This window comes from Chaetodon auriga, chromosome 8 (assembly GCF_051107435.1).
Source record: "Chaetodon auriga isolate fChaAug3 chromosome 8, fChaAug3.hap1, whole genome shotgun sequence".
In the NCBI taxonomy this organism is placed as follows: Eukaryota; Metazoa; Chordata; class Actinopteri; order Chaetodontiformes; family Chaetodontidae; genus Chaetodon; species Chaetodon auriga.
In genome coordinates, this window is record NC_135081.1 from 22,887,054 (window position 1) to 22,903,327 (window position 16,274).

Sequence of the window (16,274 nt, forward strand, 5' to 3'; positions counted from 1 at the left end):
CAGACAGACAGTATGAATCCTGAAAACCTCTGAAACTGTGCGTTCTGTCGTGGAAATGGTTGTACTACTCACAGCTGAATAAATGGAACACTGCTCCCAGTAAGCCTTGACAGTGTGACAGTGAGGCTCCATGCACAATAGCAGGACCCAGAAAGTGGAGCAGCTAAATTAATCTTCGCCTCCATTCATTTTATTATTTACACCTGTGCTTCTCCAACTGTGAAATGTCAGAATGTCTTAGGAAGAATAAGATTTGAAGAACGAAAGTAAATTTTGATTTAATAATGAAAAAAACAGTATACAATAAGATCACTATGTACTGTGTATCATCAACCTATGGAATGAAATCGTGACCTCGTCTATCAGAGGAGGTACGTGGCTGTCTACACCCACCACAGGACTTAGCAGTGACCACAGTACAGAGGCACTGGGTGTTCCCTCTGTGTTGTGTTTGCCAGGATCACGATGCAGCATCTCAGTGTGGCCGTAACTATGTGGACCAACAGCAACAGGAAGCTGTAAAACACGAAACACCTTAAGGTCATAAAGAGCGAGAGAGACAGAGAGAGACAGAGATGACGAACAGCATAGATACTGATCGCCTTAACTCTGACCGTGATGGTGTTTAAGTGTGTGTGTCGTGCAGCACACTGTTATCACCACTGACCATACCTTATTAATGCTGCACCTCAGATCAGGCTGACAGACCAGACATTATCTAATTTTTTGCTTAACAGTTTTGCCTCAGAACAGTTAATGTCTTTCGTGTTGCCTTCACTGGCCAGAACTTGTCTAAAAGTCCAGAGAGCAGTTATTTGAGCTCAAAACTGTAATCAATCCATGTGAGTCTTCATTTCTGGTCTTGCAGGCCAAATGGTTGTGGGCTCCAGGCACTTTAGACTAGGTGGAACCACTTCTCAACAGTTATTACTGTAACTCCATGTTACATCACAGTCGAGACAAATTGACCAACCGGAGGTTGTTTGGAGTCTTAAACATCAATGGAGGGAACTGGTTGTGCAAAAGATGAACTTTATACTTGGGCTGCAACTAATGATTATTTTCATTATCAGTTGATATGTCATATATCTTCTCAACTAATCATTTAATATATAAAATGTCCACATAAAAATGAAAAATGTTCACTGCAATCGCTACAAAACCTCATATTTGAGATGCTGAAACCAGCTAATGTTTAGCATTTTTTGCTTGAACAATGACTTGAACAATCGCTTTATTAAATTTCTTTTATCGCTCAATCGAGCAATCATGGCAGCACTACTTCATATACTCTGGGACACCTTTGTTCTGCTTCAGGTGGAGCTCTGAGCAAAGACATCGCTGCCTCCATAAGCCCGTAATGTCACCTGAACACTTGTAAAACAAGTCACTGCCTTTGTTATTAGGGGAATTATATGTTACTAAATATGGAAGGCGCACTTGGAAATTCACCAGTGGGTTGAGTCATAATTTTGAACTTGTAATGCGAGTCGTTTCCAAGGCCACTCCCACAGCTACACACCAGGAACAAACACCAAACAGAAGCTGGTATGACTGTACTGCATGTTTTCTGTGTCAATACATGTGCTGTATTGAAGTGTCCATTAGTAATACTGTGCTCCTTCCTGCTCCAGGGGCCCTGGTTGGTAGCTGAAACTGACCCCTGACCTCTTAACGGAGATTTACAGCCAGTTTTCTATTACAGCTACATTTAATTTATGCAAATGTCTGCACCTGATTCCTCTGTCAGCCATTGTGAATATCACTGCTTAATGTTAAAGCTTTGGTGACAGTGAGCATCTACAGAAAAAATGCTGTATTCTCAGGACTGTGGTCTGTCGTTGACCTTTGACCTGATGGAAGCTGGCAAATAACAACCCAGTGAGGTCAAATCAACATGAACAACACAGAATATCCCATCATTAAAGGACTGTGAATGAGATATTTCTTCAAAAGGCAGCAGTTGTGAAGATGCTGCTCTGTTGGAGACACCTTAAACCTCCATTCCTATAGGTGTCACTATAGTCCCCCATCCCCCTCCCCTTCCACTGTACTCCTCCTCCTCCTCCTCCCATCCACCAAACCTCCGCGAAAGGGTGTGCGTTTTGAAGGTTGTATGTAGCTAAACACCACCACGGAGGAGAGCAGTCGCCACTCGGCTTGGCAGCCTGTGACAAGCCTCTGAACCCGTGGCGGAGTGCAGCCCAAGTCCTCCGCCATCCTCCCTTCAGAGCTGAGCCCCCCGGTCAAGGTCCCGTCCTCCTGGGAGCACGGTGGAAATACCGCATACACGGACTTTAATATCCAAAAAAAACGAAAAAAAAGTTAAAACACGTAGGGTACACGGCAAAATGCAATGTGGCAGCAGTGTGGCTTCTCTTCAAGGTCAGTATCTGAGCACCGCCGCCTCACGGACGAGTTTCTTGGGCAGTCGGAGGGAGGAAGAGGCGTGGAGGGGATGCCGCTGTGTCTCGCTTGCCTCCAGCATCAACAATGACATCTTTCACCGACATGGACATTGATAGTCACTGACAGAGACGGGCAAACTTGTGAAACACCGCTGTAAAAAACAGGAAAGGTTCGCTTTTTACAGCATCGTTGTCTGCCCTTTGGTGAAAAGAAACTCTCAATAGCCTTTTGACATTTCCTGCTTTCTTCCAACGGCCTGTGCCGGTGCAACCGTTTACCTGAGCTACAAGCCTCAACACTGAAGTCAAGCTAGCTAACGTGGACTCACAGAATGGGCTTCTGGTTCGGTTTAAGCTAGTCGAACCGGCCGTTAAAGTCAGTTAACCAGAATGTTCGACAGTTGAAGAGTTGGTTAACTAACGTAACGTTACGAAGTTGCGTCCACATTTCTTGAACTTCCTTGGTTGTCAAGCGGACTTTTAGCAAATATTTTCTTTTCAAGTTACATCGACATTTTTTGCTCGACAACATGCCTTCGATGGCGGGTTCACATCGCCCGGCTAGCTTCGGGAAGACGTTACCGGAGCGGGGACTGCTCCTGTTGATGGTGTTGGTGTTTCTGGAGGGCTCCGTGCTTCCTCTCGGAGCCGCCAGCTCTCCGGATGTCAGACACCAAGCAAAGTTGGACAACAGTTCATCGCCGCACGCAGGGCATAACTTGACTAAAAAGCCTTTCCCTGTGCTCAGCCTCGACTACCATCACATTCAGACCCCGTTCGAAATCTCATTATGGGTGCTGCTCGCCTCTTTAATGAAATTAGGTGAGTATCGTGTCACGTATGTTATGTTTATTCTGCCGGACGCCCGGTGGCATTTGTGATCATTCTTTCCAGGAAATGCTAGCTAAGAGTGGTGTAATGGCCTCAGGTGTAGTCATTCCAGGTAAGTTTGCCATTATTGCAGCCGGTTTATCAGATGCAGAATTACCTGCATATCCAAACATATAAAGGTAAGGTCTGTTCTATCTGACAGCTCTTTGACTCAGTCACATGTTGAAGAGCAGATGGGTCAAACTACTGGTGATCAGATAGTGGACTTTTGACTCCAGCATAGATAGCATAGATACAACAACTGGAATGACAGTCTTCATTCAGATTGCAAGGCTGCAGAAATAGCTATTGATGTGCTCATAATGATTGACAGAAAGCTCAAATCTATCACTTTACAGCTACAGGATGATCTCTGACCACCAGGCTTGCTGCCTTGTGTTCTGCACAACAATTCAAGATGCCACTGGCACGCTGACCTAACAGTTTCACCAGAATCGCTCAATTCAGGCGAGACTCCGAGGGTAAATCTGTATTGCTGGTCACGCAGATTACTCATCAGTTCTGTCAGCCTCGTGTGGAGAGGGTCTCTTTCTAGTACTGTACTTAGTCTCTGCTACAGTGATGACTAAGCAGCTTGATGCAGCAGTCTGGATGTCAAACAGCAACATGCTGGCAAGTTTTCAACACAGGAGAACCTCCTGCTACGCTGTTGTGAGCCTTGCAGCATTGTCGTGAATGGTGTCTCAAAATTGACAAGCGAATTTGAGTTGAGCCGCTTTGTGATTTTCTTCAGAGGCTTTTCCCCCGCTGTGATGCACGCTGAAAGACTTCTGTCCAGCTCTTCATGTTCCTCTGTTGCATTAGCGTCTTCTGTGTTCTCACCTTTTGTTGCGCCTCACTTCTCCACTCCTTCACGCTCTCCTCTCTTTCCTCTTTCTTTCTGTGTACTGTCCTGTCTCACCCTCTTTCATCAATCCATCCTCACATTGTGCTTTCCACAGAACACTGCATTGCCCCCTGCCATCTTTTTCTGAAAGCCAGCAGCTTGTCAGTTGCCTGTGACATCAGAGGCCTGACTGAGCTCCAGCCTGTAGCGAGGAGACGATACTGCCTCACTGTCTGGGCGAGAAGCCCGGTGTCTCTGGGGGGAGGACAGGCAGAGAGGGACCACCTGGCCCTGGTAGCTCTTTGTTGGGACGCAGCTCAAGGGCACGAAGTGAACATGAGAGATGAGGATGAGGAGAGAGAGAGTGAGTTTAAGGAATGATTTAAGTATAGAAAGCAGGAAGGAGGCAGAAAAAAATGAGACTGGAAGAGTGTAAACGCTGACAGCAGCAGCAGACAGTGGTGACCTTAAGCCTCTGATTATCCCAGGACGGCTGAAAATGGGCTGTGGATAATTCAATGTGGCTGCTACACCACTCAGCCTTGGGCCAGCGACTGATTCACGTTCATGGACCTAATATTTTACAAGCCTAAAAGCACATTCTCTGTCTATTTATCTCTTAAGCAACCTTGCCTGTTTGCACCATGCCTTTCTGTCTTTTTCCACATGAGCACTTTTCTTGAATTGATTATACCCAGTGCAAAATATTTTCTTATGAATCAAAACCATGGGGATGTAATTCACATCAGATTATGCCCTAACACTGTTAGAGTAAGTGGCAAAGTCCTTATTTTTATGAGACATCCTCTATTTTGGCTCCTGTAATTAGGCTGCAGATGGGTATTAACCAGAAATAACTATGCTTTATCAACCTATGTCAAATGCTATAATTGGCACTGGAAGCCTGCTACATAGTTATAAAGTGATCCATTTTTGGCCTGTGTTTAGATGGAGAGTGTGTTTAAAAGGATCTGTTTAGTTATAATCAGGAGGAATGAATGCTAGCAAGCTTTTATCTAAATAACATTGTCCCACATTCATTTTGTGAATGTAATATGTAACGAGACTCATAAACAAGATTTAACCTGCAGTTATAAAGAATAATGAGTACATTGTAGTAGGGTGTAGTGCTTATCAAACATCTACCTGGCACTGACATTGACCTTTCACATAGGTTTATCTGATAATCTTCACTAGCAATACATGTGTGGGCAGTGGCTCACACCTTTTGGCAACAACCTTGATGGTTGTGAAGCCGCTTGTGTCGCGTGTTCACCTCCTTCCAGCGAGGTTCCCTGTAACATGTCTGACAAGTCCATTTAGACTTACCTTCCATTTATAATTCACGACCGGCCAAACAATTTGAGGAGAAGGTGTGTGTTACTTCATTGTGACACTCCATGAAAGCCACACACCGTTACCTACAGGGTTGCTGTTATCTGAGTACGGTTTTTGTTGTAGTGGGAGTTGGACGGCAACCTGAATCCTGATTCCTGTGAGTAAGGAGTGAAGAAGAGGGAAGGAGCATCAGCTGAGCAGAGTCAAAGTGAAATGAAAAATATCTTCTTTTTTTAGTTTGTTGGGTAGAGTGTGATGCTGTGATATGGATCTCTCCAGCAAGAATGCAGGATGTGGAAAGAGGAGGGACTTTTCATTTCTAGTACCTTACTTTATGGAGGCCAAACCAGACTCTGCAAAGTTTGCAGTGATTTAATGAGTATGGTAGGGTTTCACAGTATACTGCAGTATGAAAATTGATGATCAACCAAAAAAAAAAAAAAACACTGTATGTTTTCAGCCTTTTAAATATCTACTGATGCTGCTGTAATCTGGAATTTCCCCTCGCAGGACAAATAAAGGAATATTGAATTGAATTGAATTTAAGGGTAATTGTAACTGATGATAAAAATACTAATTGTATGACCATGAAACCATGATATTTTCGTGGATGGTTATCTTACAGTGAAACTCTCATTGCAATGCTGGAATACAGTCATGACAGTGTTATTACCCCTGTTTTACCCCAACACAAACTTTGTTTATTGTAGTGTTTGTAGTTACAGTTATTGTGCTGTGCTCACTGCGTTTGTCGAAAAGTAAAAGCTATTAAAGCACGTCCAGAAAGAAGAATGACCTCAGAGGAAGTACAGATATTTTTAGAATAGTTATTTGTTATTTTGTGTTTTTGTTGTTTATGTAGACAGCAGGAAGTGACATTAGGGGAAATGCTGGAAGACTATACTCATTCCAGAGGTGTGGCAGTGAACCACTCGACTGTGAGTGGGCATGTAAGTGCAGACTTTGAAAGCCTGAATGGTGAAAAGTGCCCTTTGTCATTATTGTGTAGTAAGATACATGGCAGCCCAGAATTGCAACTTCAGCAGGCATAGATTGACCATCTGTGTTAAACATTGCTGTAACCTGGTTTTAACCAGATAGAGTGGAACCCCTCTCAGATTTTATCAGTTGTGTTAAGAGTTAGAGATATTTATTGAATTCTTTTGCCCATTCTTTTGGTTGTTTCTGGTTCTCTCACCTGAAAAACTGCAAAGCTTAAGGCTGGGTTTCATCTTAGAATTACCAGACATGAATCTGTGATCTTAAATCTAGTTTCACAGTGTGTACTTTAATTTTCTAAGATCCATTATGTCTTGATTAACATTATTTCAGAAATGCTGCAGTTGTTTCACTCCTTTGTTTGCTGCCCATTCCTTTAAGGACTGCTTTATCTACAGTAAACGATGGTAACCCAGGTTGGAGATATGTTATCAGTATCACTTGGTTGACCCACAAACTACCTGTATAATCATTCTTGAACCAAACGTGTCTGCCATAGCACTTCCTGCTTCAGTTAATATAGGTTTTAAAATTGAAATAACATTTTGTTGATGAAATTGAAATTTTAAAGAGTGCACCAGAATCAGCCAAGGGTTGACTTATTGTGAATTTACAGTGTAGCACTCAGTGTCTGGCCATACTTTGATTGTTAAGCATGATGATTAATTTACAAATTGATACATTTGTTGTTTTGGAGTCCTGACTTACAGGATTTGGCAAACCCATTAAGAAATATGAGCCTTGATATTGTCCTTATCTATAAGGCCTGCATGGGAAGGATTCCAGATCGGCCATCAGAAACCACACCCTTGGCAAAGCTCAATGTTCCACAAGCTGTACACATTTTTAATGTGTTACTGATGTTCTGACTTTGCACACAAGTTTTTCCTAAAGAAAACTGACATACCCCTCATCTCATATATAGATATCTTTGCCTCACATTTAATAAGACTATTCGATTTAGTCAATATCCAAGATGTTCAAGTAAGTCACCTTTAAATCAATAACAGCTACTGATTGGTTTCATGGTTCTCCTTTCTGTGCATGTGTCACAGGGTTGCAAGCAATAATCATCATTTTAGGTGTCTTAGGCTAAGGACATTGTAGCTATAAGTGATTGCAGTTGATGCTATAAAAAAAGGCCTTATGGGTAGATCATTGGCTTGGACTCTTAACCATCATAGAAATAACTGCCTTATTTAAAATATTGTTCTTGTCTCCATGAAACAAGACTGTCTCCTGGCAGTCACAAGACAACCGTAAAGGTAGATACAGTGTTTGCACTAATGTTATTTTATCCTTTTGTTTCCTTCTGAAGCCACATCTTTCTCCCTGTTTGCCTTCACTCCATTGAAAACATCAGACGCTGATCACTAGAAGGCTTATGTACAGTACTGCTTGAAAAAGACATTTGATACTGTCACTGAATAGTACTCCATTCAGTAGTTATAGTGGAGGATGTGCTTGTGAAATGTAGTAAGGATCAAACCTCGTGAGAAATCACCCATATGAGCCTGTAGTATTGTGCAGATATGGCATCTGGGATCATACTGGAATATACCAGCAGCAGGCCATTATTAATAATTTAAACCAGCGCTGGTCTTGCACAAGCAACTTGAGAAGCACAATGATCTGCATCACACAATCAAACAATGCCCCACAAAGGCATGTCTTTTACACAGCGCTGTCGTCGGGACCAAGGCCTGCATCACTCTGTAATACAAGTGTTTCTTGTCCTTCCTGTGAACCTCGATGTGTTGCACTGTTGGCGAACTGTCCAGCCAGTTACACATCTTGATTTCTATGAAAAGGATCAAACAAATGTATCATCAATCACCTTTTGTAACAATGGGACTGTTTAAATGTTTTCTCTCTTTTATGTTTGCTTGATACAGCAGATCTGGTTGCCAGAACTATACAATTAGTCACCTGGCAACAGGACACACTTCCTGGCTTTGGAAAAGATGGTGTGTAGCCAGTGCCAGGCTGTTCTGACACTGGGTACACAAGCAGAAGTGAAAGAGCGGTTACCCTTGGGTGATTTTCAATAACCTTGTTGCATAAAGGCTCTTAGGAGCGAGTGGGGCAAAGACACAGCGCATGCCATTATTGATAAGCAACCAAGATGAACCGTCTGGTCTTAGAGTTCAAGAATTGGTCATAAAAACCTTTCCATGCATTACATTGTTTTTTTCCTTTTTTACCCAATATATTGTTGACAGCACTGCATATGTGTGTCATGAGTTACTCTTTGAATTTCCCTGCCCTCCTTTTCACTATCTTATCTCCCTCCCTTGAAGAGCACTGAGGGCCATAATTGGAGTCCTGCAGGGGAGATATAAGAATGTGTTAACTGTCACCACTTGGCCGAGGTTGGACCTTTCAGGCTTCCTCCACTGAGCCTTTTGTCCCTAGATCCTGGACGTGTTGAGATTTTTTCCATGTAGCTTTTCATTTGCTTCCTGGTTTTCCAGCATGCACAGTCTTCACTTGTCCCTCCTGGTCAGCCATGAATGATAATGGCTCATTTAGAGTGTCACTGTTGGATTCAGTGTTGAGTGTGCGACTGCTCGAGGCGCCAGCTGTAATAATGTTTAATCCGTCCAGTCATGAGCTGTTTGCCCTTTCCTCGAGGACAACACTGCCCATCTTCTTATTGAAGGTTTGGCACAGAGCATGGTCATTAGACCAGTTTAGGTATTTTCTCCCTTTGGCAATGGAAAAAGCATTCTTGTGACCTGCTGCCCATTGCACAGCTTCTGCTGGGATGAGCAATATGTACAGTGACTGATATGGTAATCACTGCAGTATTCAGACTTACATGATAAAAACTAAAATTCATTTCCTGTAACCACTGATCAATGGTTATAGGCCAGTGTTTTCCTAGACTAAAATACCACATTTTTTGCAAAACCTACAGACTCAAGAATGTAAGATCTCATGCTGTGACAGATTTAAGATTAAGCTTATCTTGTATTTAAATATTTGTGAATTGCGAGGCTTTGCTATGACATGGAAAGATGATAAGTGATATGTTGAATTTGCTGGTGTTTTGTTTGGAAAATATCTGTCACCATCCTCATATGCCTGCCATTTTTTCCAGTTTATTTTGGCCTATTTATGAATCATGATTGAGGGAGTGAAAGCTGTGAACCAAAAGTACCCTTGCTAAGGTTCATTACTTAATGTCACTCGGAAGGACACTTCACACAAGGGATTATGGGACTCCTTGTCATCTAATAATAGCCCCACTTGGTTCCCCATGCCACCCTTTGGATTCAGTTATGTTTCTTTTTAGTAGAGCTTTGAAGTATGGGTAGTTCCATTATGAGTATTGAAAAACTGTGTGTGACCAGATGGGCTTTCTCAAGTCAAATGATCTACAGCAACATTAAACCTGAGCTGCTCAGTGGCTAACAACAGAAGAAGTTTGTGAAACTTGGCCCCTCCCAGGTATAATGGTGTTTGGATGTAGGAATTCTTGAAACCCTGCCCACCATTGCAAGTAGTCCCTGTAGGCATTGCTGAAAATAAGCATGTGTTTCTAGTCAAGTCGCTTATTTAAATAAAGTTGTAAAGAGCATTCCATTCTCTGTGGTTTCCCAGTCACATGCTGTAGACATGAGGCTATCACTTCTTGGACAATATTAGTGAGCCACTGTCCTCTTGGCCTTCAGTTTCTTATAGCAGTGCAGTAGTGCAGCCATACTGTCCAGCATCATACAGGTATAATTTGTTTGCTTAGAAATTATGAGCACATGTCCTCTCATGGTCTGACTTTTAGAAGTAAATTGTCTTTATTTGCAAGTCTGGTTTCTTTGGATCCAGTAGCACCTTGCTGTATGCACTGCCATCTGCTGCCCTCTGTCCACTTGCAACAGGATGAACATGCTTGTTTTCCATTAAAAGAGAATGTAAAATACAACATTTTCTTTGTTAACAAGGGAATCTTCACTACCCACATTTGTAATGACGCAGGATGATAACAAGCTGATATAAACTCTCAGTTGCTTGCAGAATTTGTGTGGAAGGCACTGTAATCTATTCTGTTCATCTTGGAACCAATTAGTTTACTGGAAGTGGGCAGGCCCTCTCGTGTAATCTGGTGTCCCCCACAATGAACAGAGATCTCTGTGGTGTTGACGTCACTTTGAGACACAGCGTTTTAATTATCTAACAGTGTCTGTAGTGGGTTGAAATGTTGTGAACATTAATGAGCTAATTTATGGTGTTAATTTAGCTTTCATTTTGAAGCCTCCAATAGACCCACAGATTGATGCTTCCTCCTGAGGAGACAATGTGCTTTGGATCGTCTCAGAACTAGCTGTGGAATTTACATCCTGCTCGCCACATCAGCCTTTAGGGGGAATCGCATATGGTTTCTGTTTCCTGTGTTTCAAGCAGCTATCACAGAATATCTTTGTTAACCCACCTGGCTGCTAAACCTTTGCAGAGTTGTGGGTGGTGCCTGTTTTCTGCTAAAGTGCATTGAAAAGAGAAGAGCATTCAGCCCGTGACATCCTGTTGTAGGGAAATTGGGTCTCGTTAGACCATTAAAGATAAAGGCTTCCTCACTGTCTTTCCTCAGAGCTCCAGCTGCATGCAGCTGTATAATCCACAGACATGCATTTGTTGAGCTTGTGTGCTGAAACACTAATAGTGTTGTCCTCAAACTGGCCGAGCATAAACACCCCTCCCCCTACCTCAGATGCCTTGTGTTCCTGCAGAGGATTTCTCATGCTAAACTTTCACACACTGTTAAGACAAAGCCCTACTACATTGACATGATCAAATGAAAATTCAGAAAGATTCCAGTTCGTATTTGTCAATTGTCAATGATCTATTAACTTGCAGTGGTAATTCATGTTTACTGGCAGCGTATTTGCAAGGACTGGCCATTGCGTAACAAGCTGTGCAATGTCCTAATGAGTGAATATTAATTAGCTTCTCAGGGATCCTCATTGTGCAAACATAAGCAAACTGGACCAGGCTGTTCACCTGCCTGCCCCTCCCTCCTTGCTCAGGAGGGAACGCACCCTGTGGCTACTGTGCAAGGTGGTGTCTGCACCGTCCAGCCTTGTCCTGAAGAGCTTGAATTTTGTAGCTGTGGTGCTTATTGATGAGTATTCTTTGTGCATGTTACCATTTGAATGTAAAATTATCGGGGTGGGTGGACAGCATATTTCCATGTCACAGCTGTAGCTTAGGGCGTATGTGAAAAGCGACTTGTTGACATGGCCCAATTAACATGTCAGCCCCTCTCTCTGTGTGCCTGAACGCACAGACTTATTGTGTCATTCACAAGGGCATTGAGTCCTTATGGGGCATATAATGTAAAGCAGGTAGCATTTCTCACAGATGAGCTATCAGATGCGATTGTGTTTGCGCATAATTTTATGTAATTGCAAAAATGTGTCATTCAGAGTGTAAATAAAGTTTCATAATTGTTTGCAGTACTGCCAGGTTGTGTCTCACCATGATCCATTGATATGATCCATCATGTGTCATCTCATCCACCCCTATGAAGTGGTTAGCCGGTGTGTGGACATGTAGCCTTATCTGGTTCATATTTCTGTGTGTGTTTGTGTGTTATTGTTATTGTGTTATTGCACCGTGTCTTCAGCTGGTACAATGCCAGCTGGAAAGAGACATGTCCCTGTGCTGCTGTCGTGTACAGTAAACATAGCTGAGGAAAGACTTGTCACTATGGGATGGACATAGCTGTCTTGTTAAAGTTTTCATCCTCTTTTGCTAACCACTTATGCACAGGCCACAGTTGTCCCCTCACCTCTCTGTGTGTATGTATTTAGCCTTGTCCGTGTTTATAGTTTCATGTGAAACTTCACAGCACCTTGGGGTGATGATATTTGTGGCCCCAGCCTGTTAGAGTCAAAAGGCAGCCTTTTATAGTCAAACAGCTTTTGTCGTTTGTCAGACAGTAAGTCTTGCTGCTTGTAAAGGCATTACTAGTCTCTGGGAGCTCCCCTGCAGAGCTGCTTGTGCTGTGACATGTCAGCCACGCAGGCTCAAGTAATAGCAGATAATTGCAAAAGTTTATTCCAATCACGTGGAACTCCTCAAAAATTGGATTGGTTCGTAAACTAGACAACAAATGGAAGTTAAAAATATTCTCTTTTCATTTCACTGGCAGCACTTTTTATATAAAACTCATCTCCTGAATGTGGGTTCATGGCAAATGTACTGAAATTGCAGCCTCAAATGGGGAACTGTCATGTGAGATCTGTCTGTAATAAATCTTTTGCATACTATTTCCATTTTGTCCTACAAGAATTGAAAAGGCCATGGTGTTGGTTATGTGTCACACCAGTAACTACACAACATACACAGTACTCTCCCTAACAACAGCATCGAGACCGAAGATAACACTTTACTCATACATTAAACTCATATGCAGAGAATATTGCCTGTCGCAATAATCAGTTGGGGCCAGGCAAGCTCTGATATGTCTGCACAGCCTACACAAAAATCACAAGTGTTTCCCTCTGCATTTCTAACAAACATTAAGTCTGCAGAATACTGATATGTATGCTGAAATTGAAAGTGATGTGAACAAGCCCTGCATACAGTAATGCTTTTTTTTTTACCTGAGAGAGCTCTGCATCATCAAACAAGCTGCTAAATCTAAAGCAGAGGTTAGAATTTGTTACCTGGGTGGTGCTAGTACTCACCGAAGTGTGGTATGTCACTGCTGATTGCTCTTGTAATATTGTGTTAGTGAGTATTCTGTCTGCTTTCACTGTGTTACCTTAAATAATGTGAGAAAAAAGATGTCAATAATTCAAGTTAATCTCATCGCTCAGGCAGAGACACGCACACACACAGACAGACAAATACAGACAAGGCCTAAAGCTGAATCCTGCAGTGACTTCCAGATACAGAAAATCACGTCCTCATTCTTGTCCTTTGTCTCCCTCCATTCCTTTGCATCCCTGCGTTATTCCAGGCTTCCACCTGATTCCTCGGCTGTCCAGCATTGTGCCAGAAAGCTGCCTGTTGATTGTGGTGGGCCTGCTGGTGGGGGGGCTCATCAGACTAGCTGGAGAAAAGGTCCCTCCAGTGCTGGACTCCAGACTATTCTTCCTCTGCCTGCTGCCTCCCATCATCCTGGATGCTGGCTACTTCCTGCCCATCCGTCCCTTCATGGAGAACCTGGGCACGATCCTGATGTTTGCTGTTGTGGGGACCTTGTGGAATGCCTTCTTCATCGGGGGCCTGCTGTATGCCGTGTGTCAGATCCAGCCAACCAATCCATCCAACCTCCACCAGCTCGAGCTCCTGCCCTGCCTGCTGTTCGGCTCCATCATCTCAGCTGTGGATCCTGTTGCTGTGTTAGCTGTCTTTGAGGAGATCCACATCAATGAACTGTTGCACATCCTGGTGTTTGGCGAATCACTGCTCAACGATGCTGTCACTGTGGTGAGACCTCCATGCTACCATTTGCGCACATAAGCCTGTCATGATAATTACATTACGGACTTGTCGTACAATATATGACCTTTATCATTTTAGCTGCCCTCGATATTTCCCTTTGCGTTTATATGCATGTTTGCTTGCATAAAAATGTCACCAACATTTTAGGCGACGTGATGCCAGAATAATCAGCAGGGTTTTCCTACAAATTTTGGGCGCAGCACTAGAGTGTTTTTTTCTCTAAACTGAAAGAGCCGAAAAAACTGTGCTTAGACATGTTTCACTGACATTTCTGGTCACGCTGCTTCTGCCCTCTCGTCTGCTCTCTGTGGTTGAGTTTCACCATGGGCGGGGTTTAGGCATCTCTTTCACACACATACACACACACAGTGAACTGAAGTGAAGACAACGTGTTTCCTCAGGCTAATGGGCGCTTTTCCTGATGACTGCATGACTCCAGCCAGAATGTTTGGAAGAATAAGTCCACATGGACTTGGTTTCAAAGCCACACTCTGTAACTCCATTGTGGGAATATTTTGGGTTTAAGCCTAATGAGAGAGGAGAGCCCACTAACGTGTTCGAGCTGGTATGTCGACTTTGTTTAAAGTTGACATAAAGTAAGTGGCAACGAAAAGTGGCAATTCAACTAACCTAAAAGCTCATTTAAAACATAACCATGATGGATTTTTTTAGATTTTCTTTCACATTCCAATTCCAGTGTCTGAATATCTTAATTAACAGTTTATTGCTCTTTGAAAGGGTGAACATGCACTATTATGCTATCATATTATCATGATATCAGTGGCATATAATGATCTTAAAATAACAATAATGTTGCTTATTGCAATTATTTCTGGGATGATATATCATCCAACAAAAGTACAGTAGTTATCATGACAGCTCTATAAAGACAATGCTGAGGTGTGAGGCCTTGGTTGTAGTTCCTGTATCATTAACCATAACTGGGCGGCACTTGTAACTCTTCAGAGAAACAACATTTTCTCCATCTGTGGAGGATCTTGACACAAGTTGAAACTTTTTAGCTTAACATGAAAGCTCTTTTTCATGGAATTTCACTTTTAACCTTTGCTTAAGCTGTCCACACACAGCTAGTGATCAACTGACTAGCTTGATACCGCACAATAATCCTCAGCACACAGCACACAGCACACCAACTGTTTGCTGGCCTGTTCCCAGTCAGCACCATCTACATTATAAATTGACTGTTAATGCTAGCATCATAGCTACCTCAGACACCAACCTGAGTTTTAACAGCCAGTGTTTTGGACAGCTAACACTTGCCAGTTGAATACCGTGCTAAGTATTTCCATTTTCCCAATTATTCCTCAGTGTGTTCGTCAAACACTCATTCACCTCGGGCTATTGTCTGCAGGTCAGCTTGGCTTCAGTGCACACTAAAACAAGTTGGACTGCTGTGTGCTGTTGTTTACGTTAGCCTCTGGTGAGAGCCAGAGCAGAGCTCATCAGCCTCGGAGTGCTTTGCAGTTGATCTGCACCATTAGTCTGTCATTACAGGAGGCTGTACATCCCCATGGTGAAAATGCGTGATACAGAATTATAAGTATCTTTTTATCCATTTGGTACCAGCCAGATTTTGCAGTTGTCCTTTCCCTCACCCAGTTCATGCGATGTGCTCTGCCTTTATATATTCGATATATATTAGTGATTTAGGCCAGTCTTTATTCTTTGTTCGTCTGTTGAACATAGCAGGTGGTGTATAGGAGTATAGCAGGTGCACTTTTCACTACCCTTTCTTAACAGACCTTTTTTGGCTTTTGTTTTAATTTGTTGGAAATCACTCTATGTCCTAGTCTCATTTCCTCCCGTCTCTCTCCCCCTTCTCCTTCTTCAGGTGTTATACCACCTGTTTGAGGAGTACGCAGGTGTTGGCACAGTGACAGTGATGGATGGTTTCCTGGGAATCATCTCCTTCCTGGTAGTTGCGGTGGGTGGTGTTCTAGTGGGAGCCATTTATGGAATCCTGGCCGCCTTCACTTCACGCTTCACCTCCCACACCCGAGTCATCGAGCCACTTTTTGTCTTTGTGTACAGCTACATGGCCTACCTGTCAGCTGAGATGTTCCACCTCTCTGGCATCATGGCGTAAGTTTGGGATTGAAGTTTTAGGAATGAAAATAATTGTTGTACCTGCACAGTGCCCAGAGAACAAATGACTGCATATACTGAATAATTACTGTTCTGATCCCCTGACCTTTCCTTTAGCACCACCATGAGGTTAACATTTTTGGTTTAGATGGGCTGCCAAGAAATTTGGTCCATCCTCGCAGAGCCGCTATTGTGGCTGTAGACTGCTAATCTTGTCAAATCAGATTTATTTCTTTCATCTGAACCAAACATTT

General features: G+C 42.8%; 1 protein-coding gene across 2 annotated transcripts in view; it reads left to right on the forward strand.

Moving 5' to 3' along the window:
- Positions 1-2,090: 2,090 nt before the first annotated feature.
- slc9a1a (solute carrier family 9 member A1a) overlaps positions 2,091-16,274 on the forward strand; it is a 30,162-nt gene continuing 15,978 nt past the window's right edge. The window contains exons 1-3 of one of the 2 annotated variants that reach the window (XM_076736927.1): positions 2,091-3,230; positions 13,427-13,899; positions 15,767-16,017. In XM_076736927.1, the coding sequence (XP_076593042.1) occupies positions 2,939-3,230; positions 13,427-13,899; positions 15,767-16,017 (1,016 nt within the window). In that variant the 5' untranslated portion in view covers positions 2,091-2,938. The remainder of the gene's footprint in view (positions 3,231-13,426; positions 13,900-15,766; positions 16,018-16,274) is intronic. The other variant, XM_076736926.1, reaches the window with a different exon arrangement.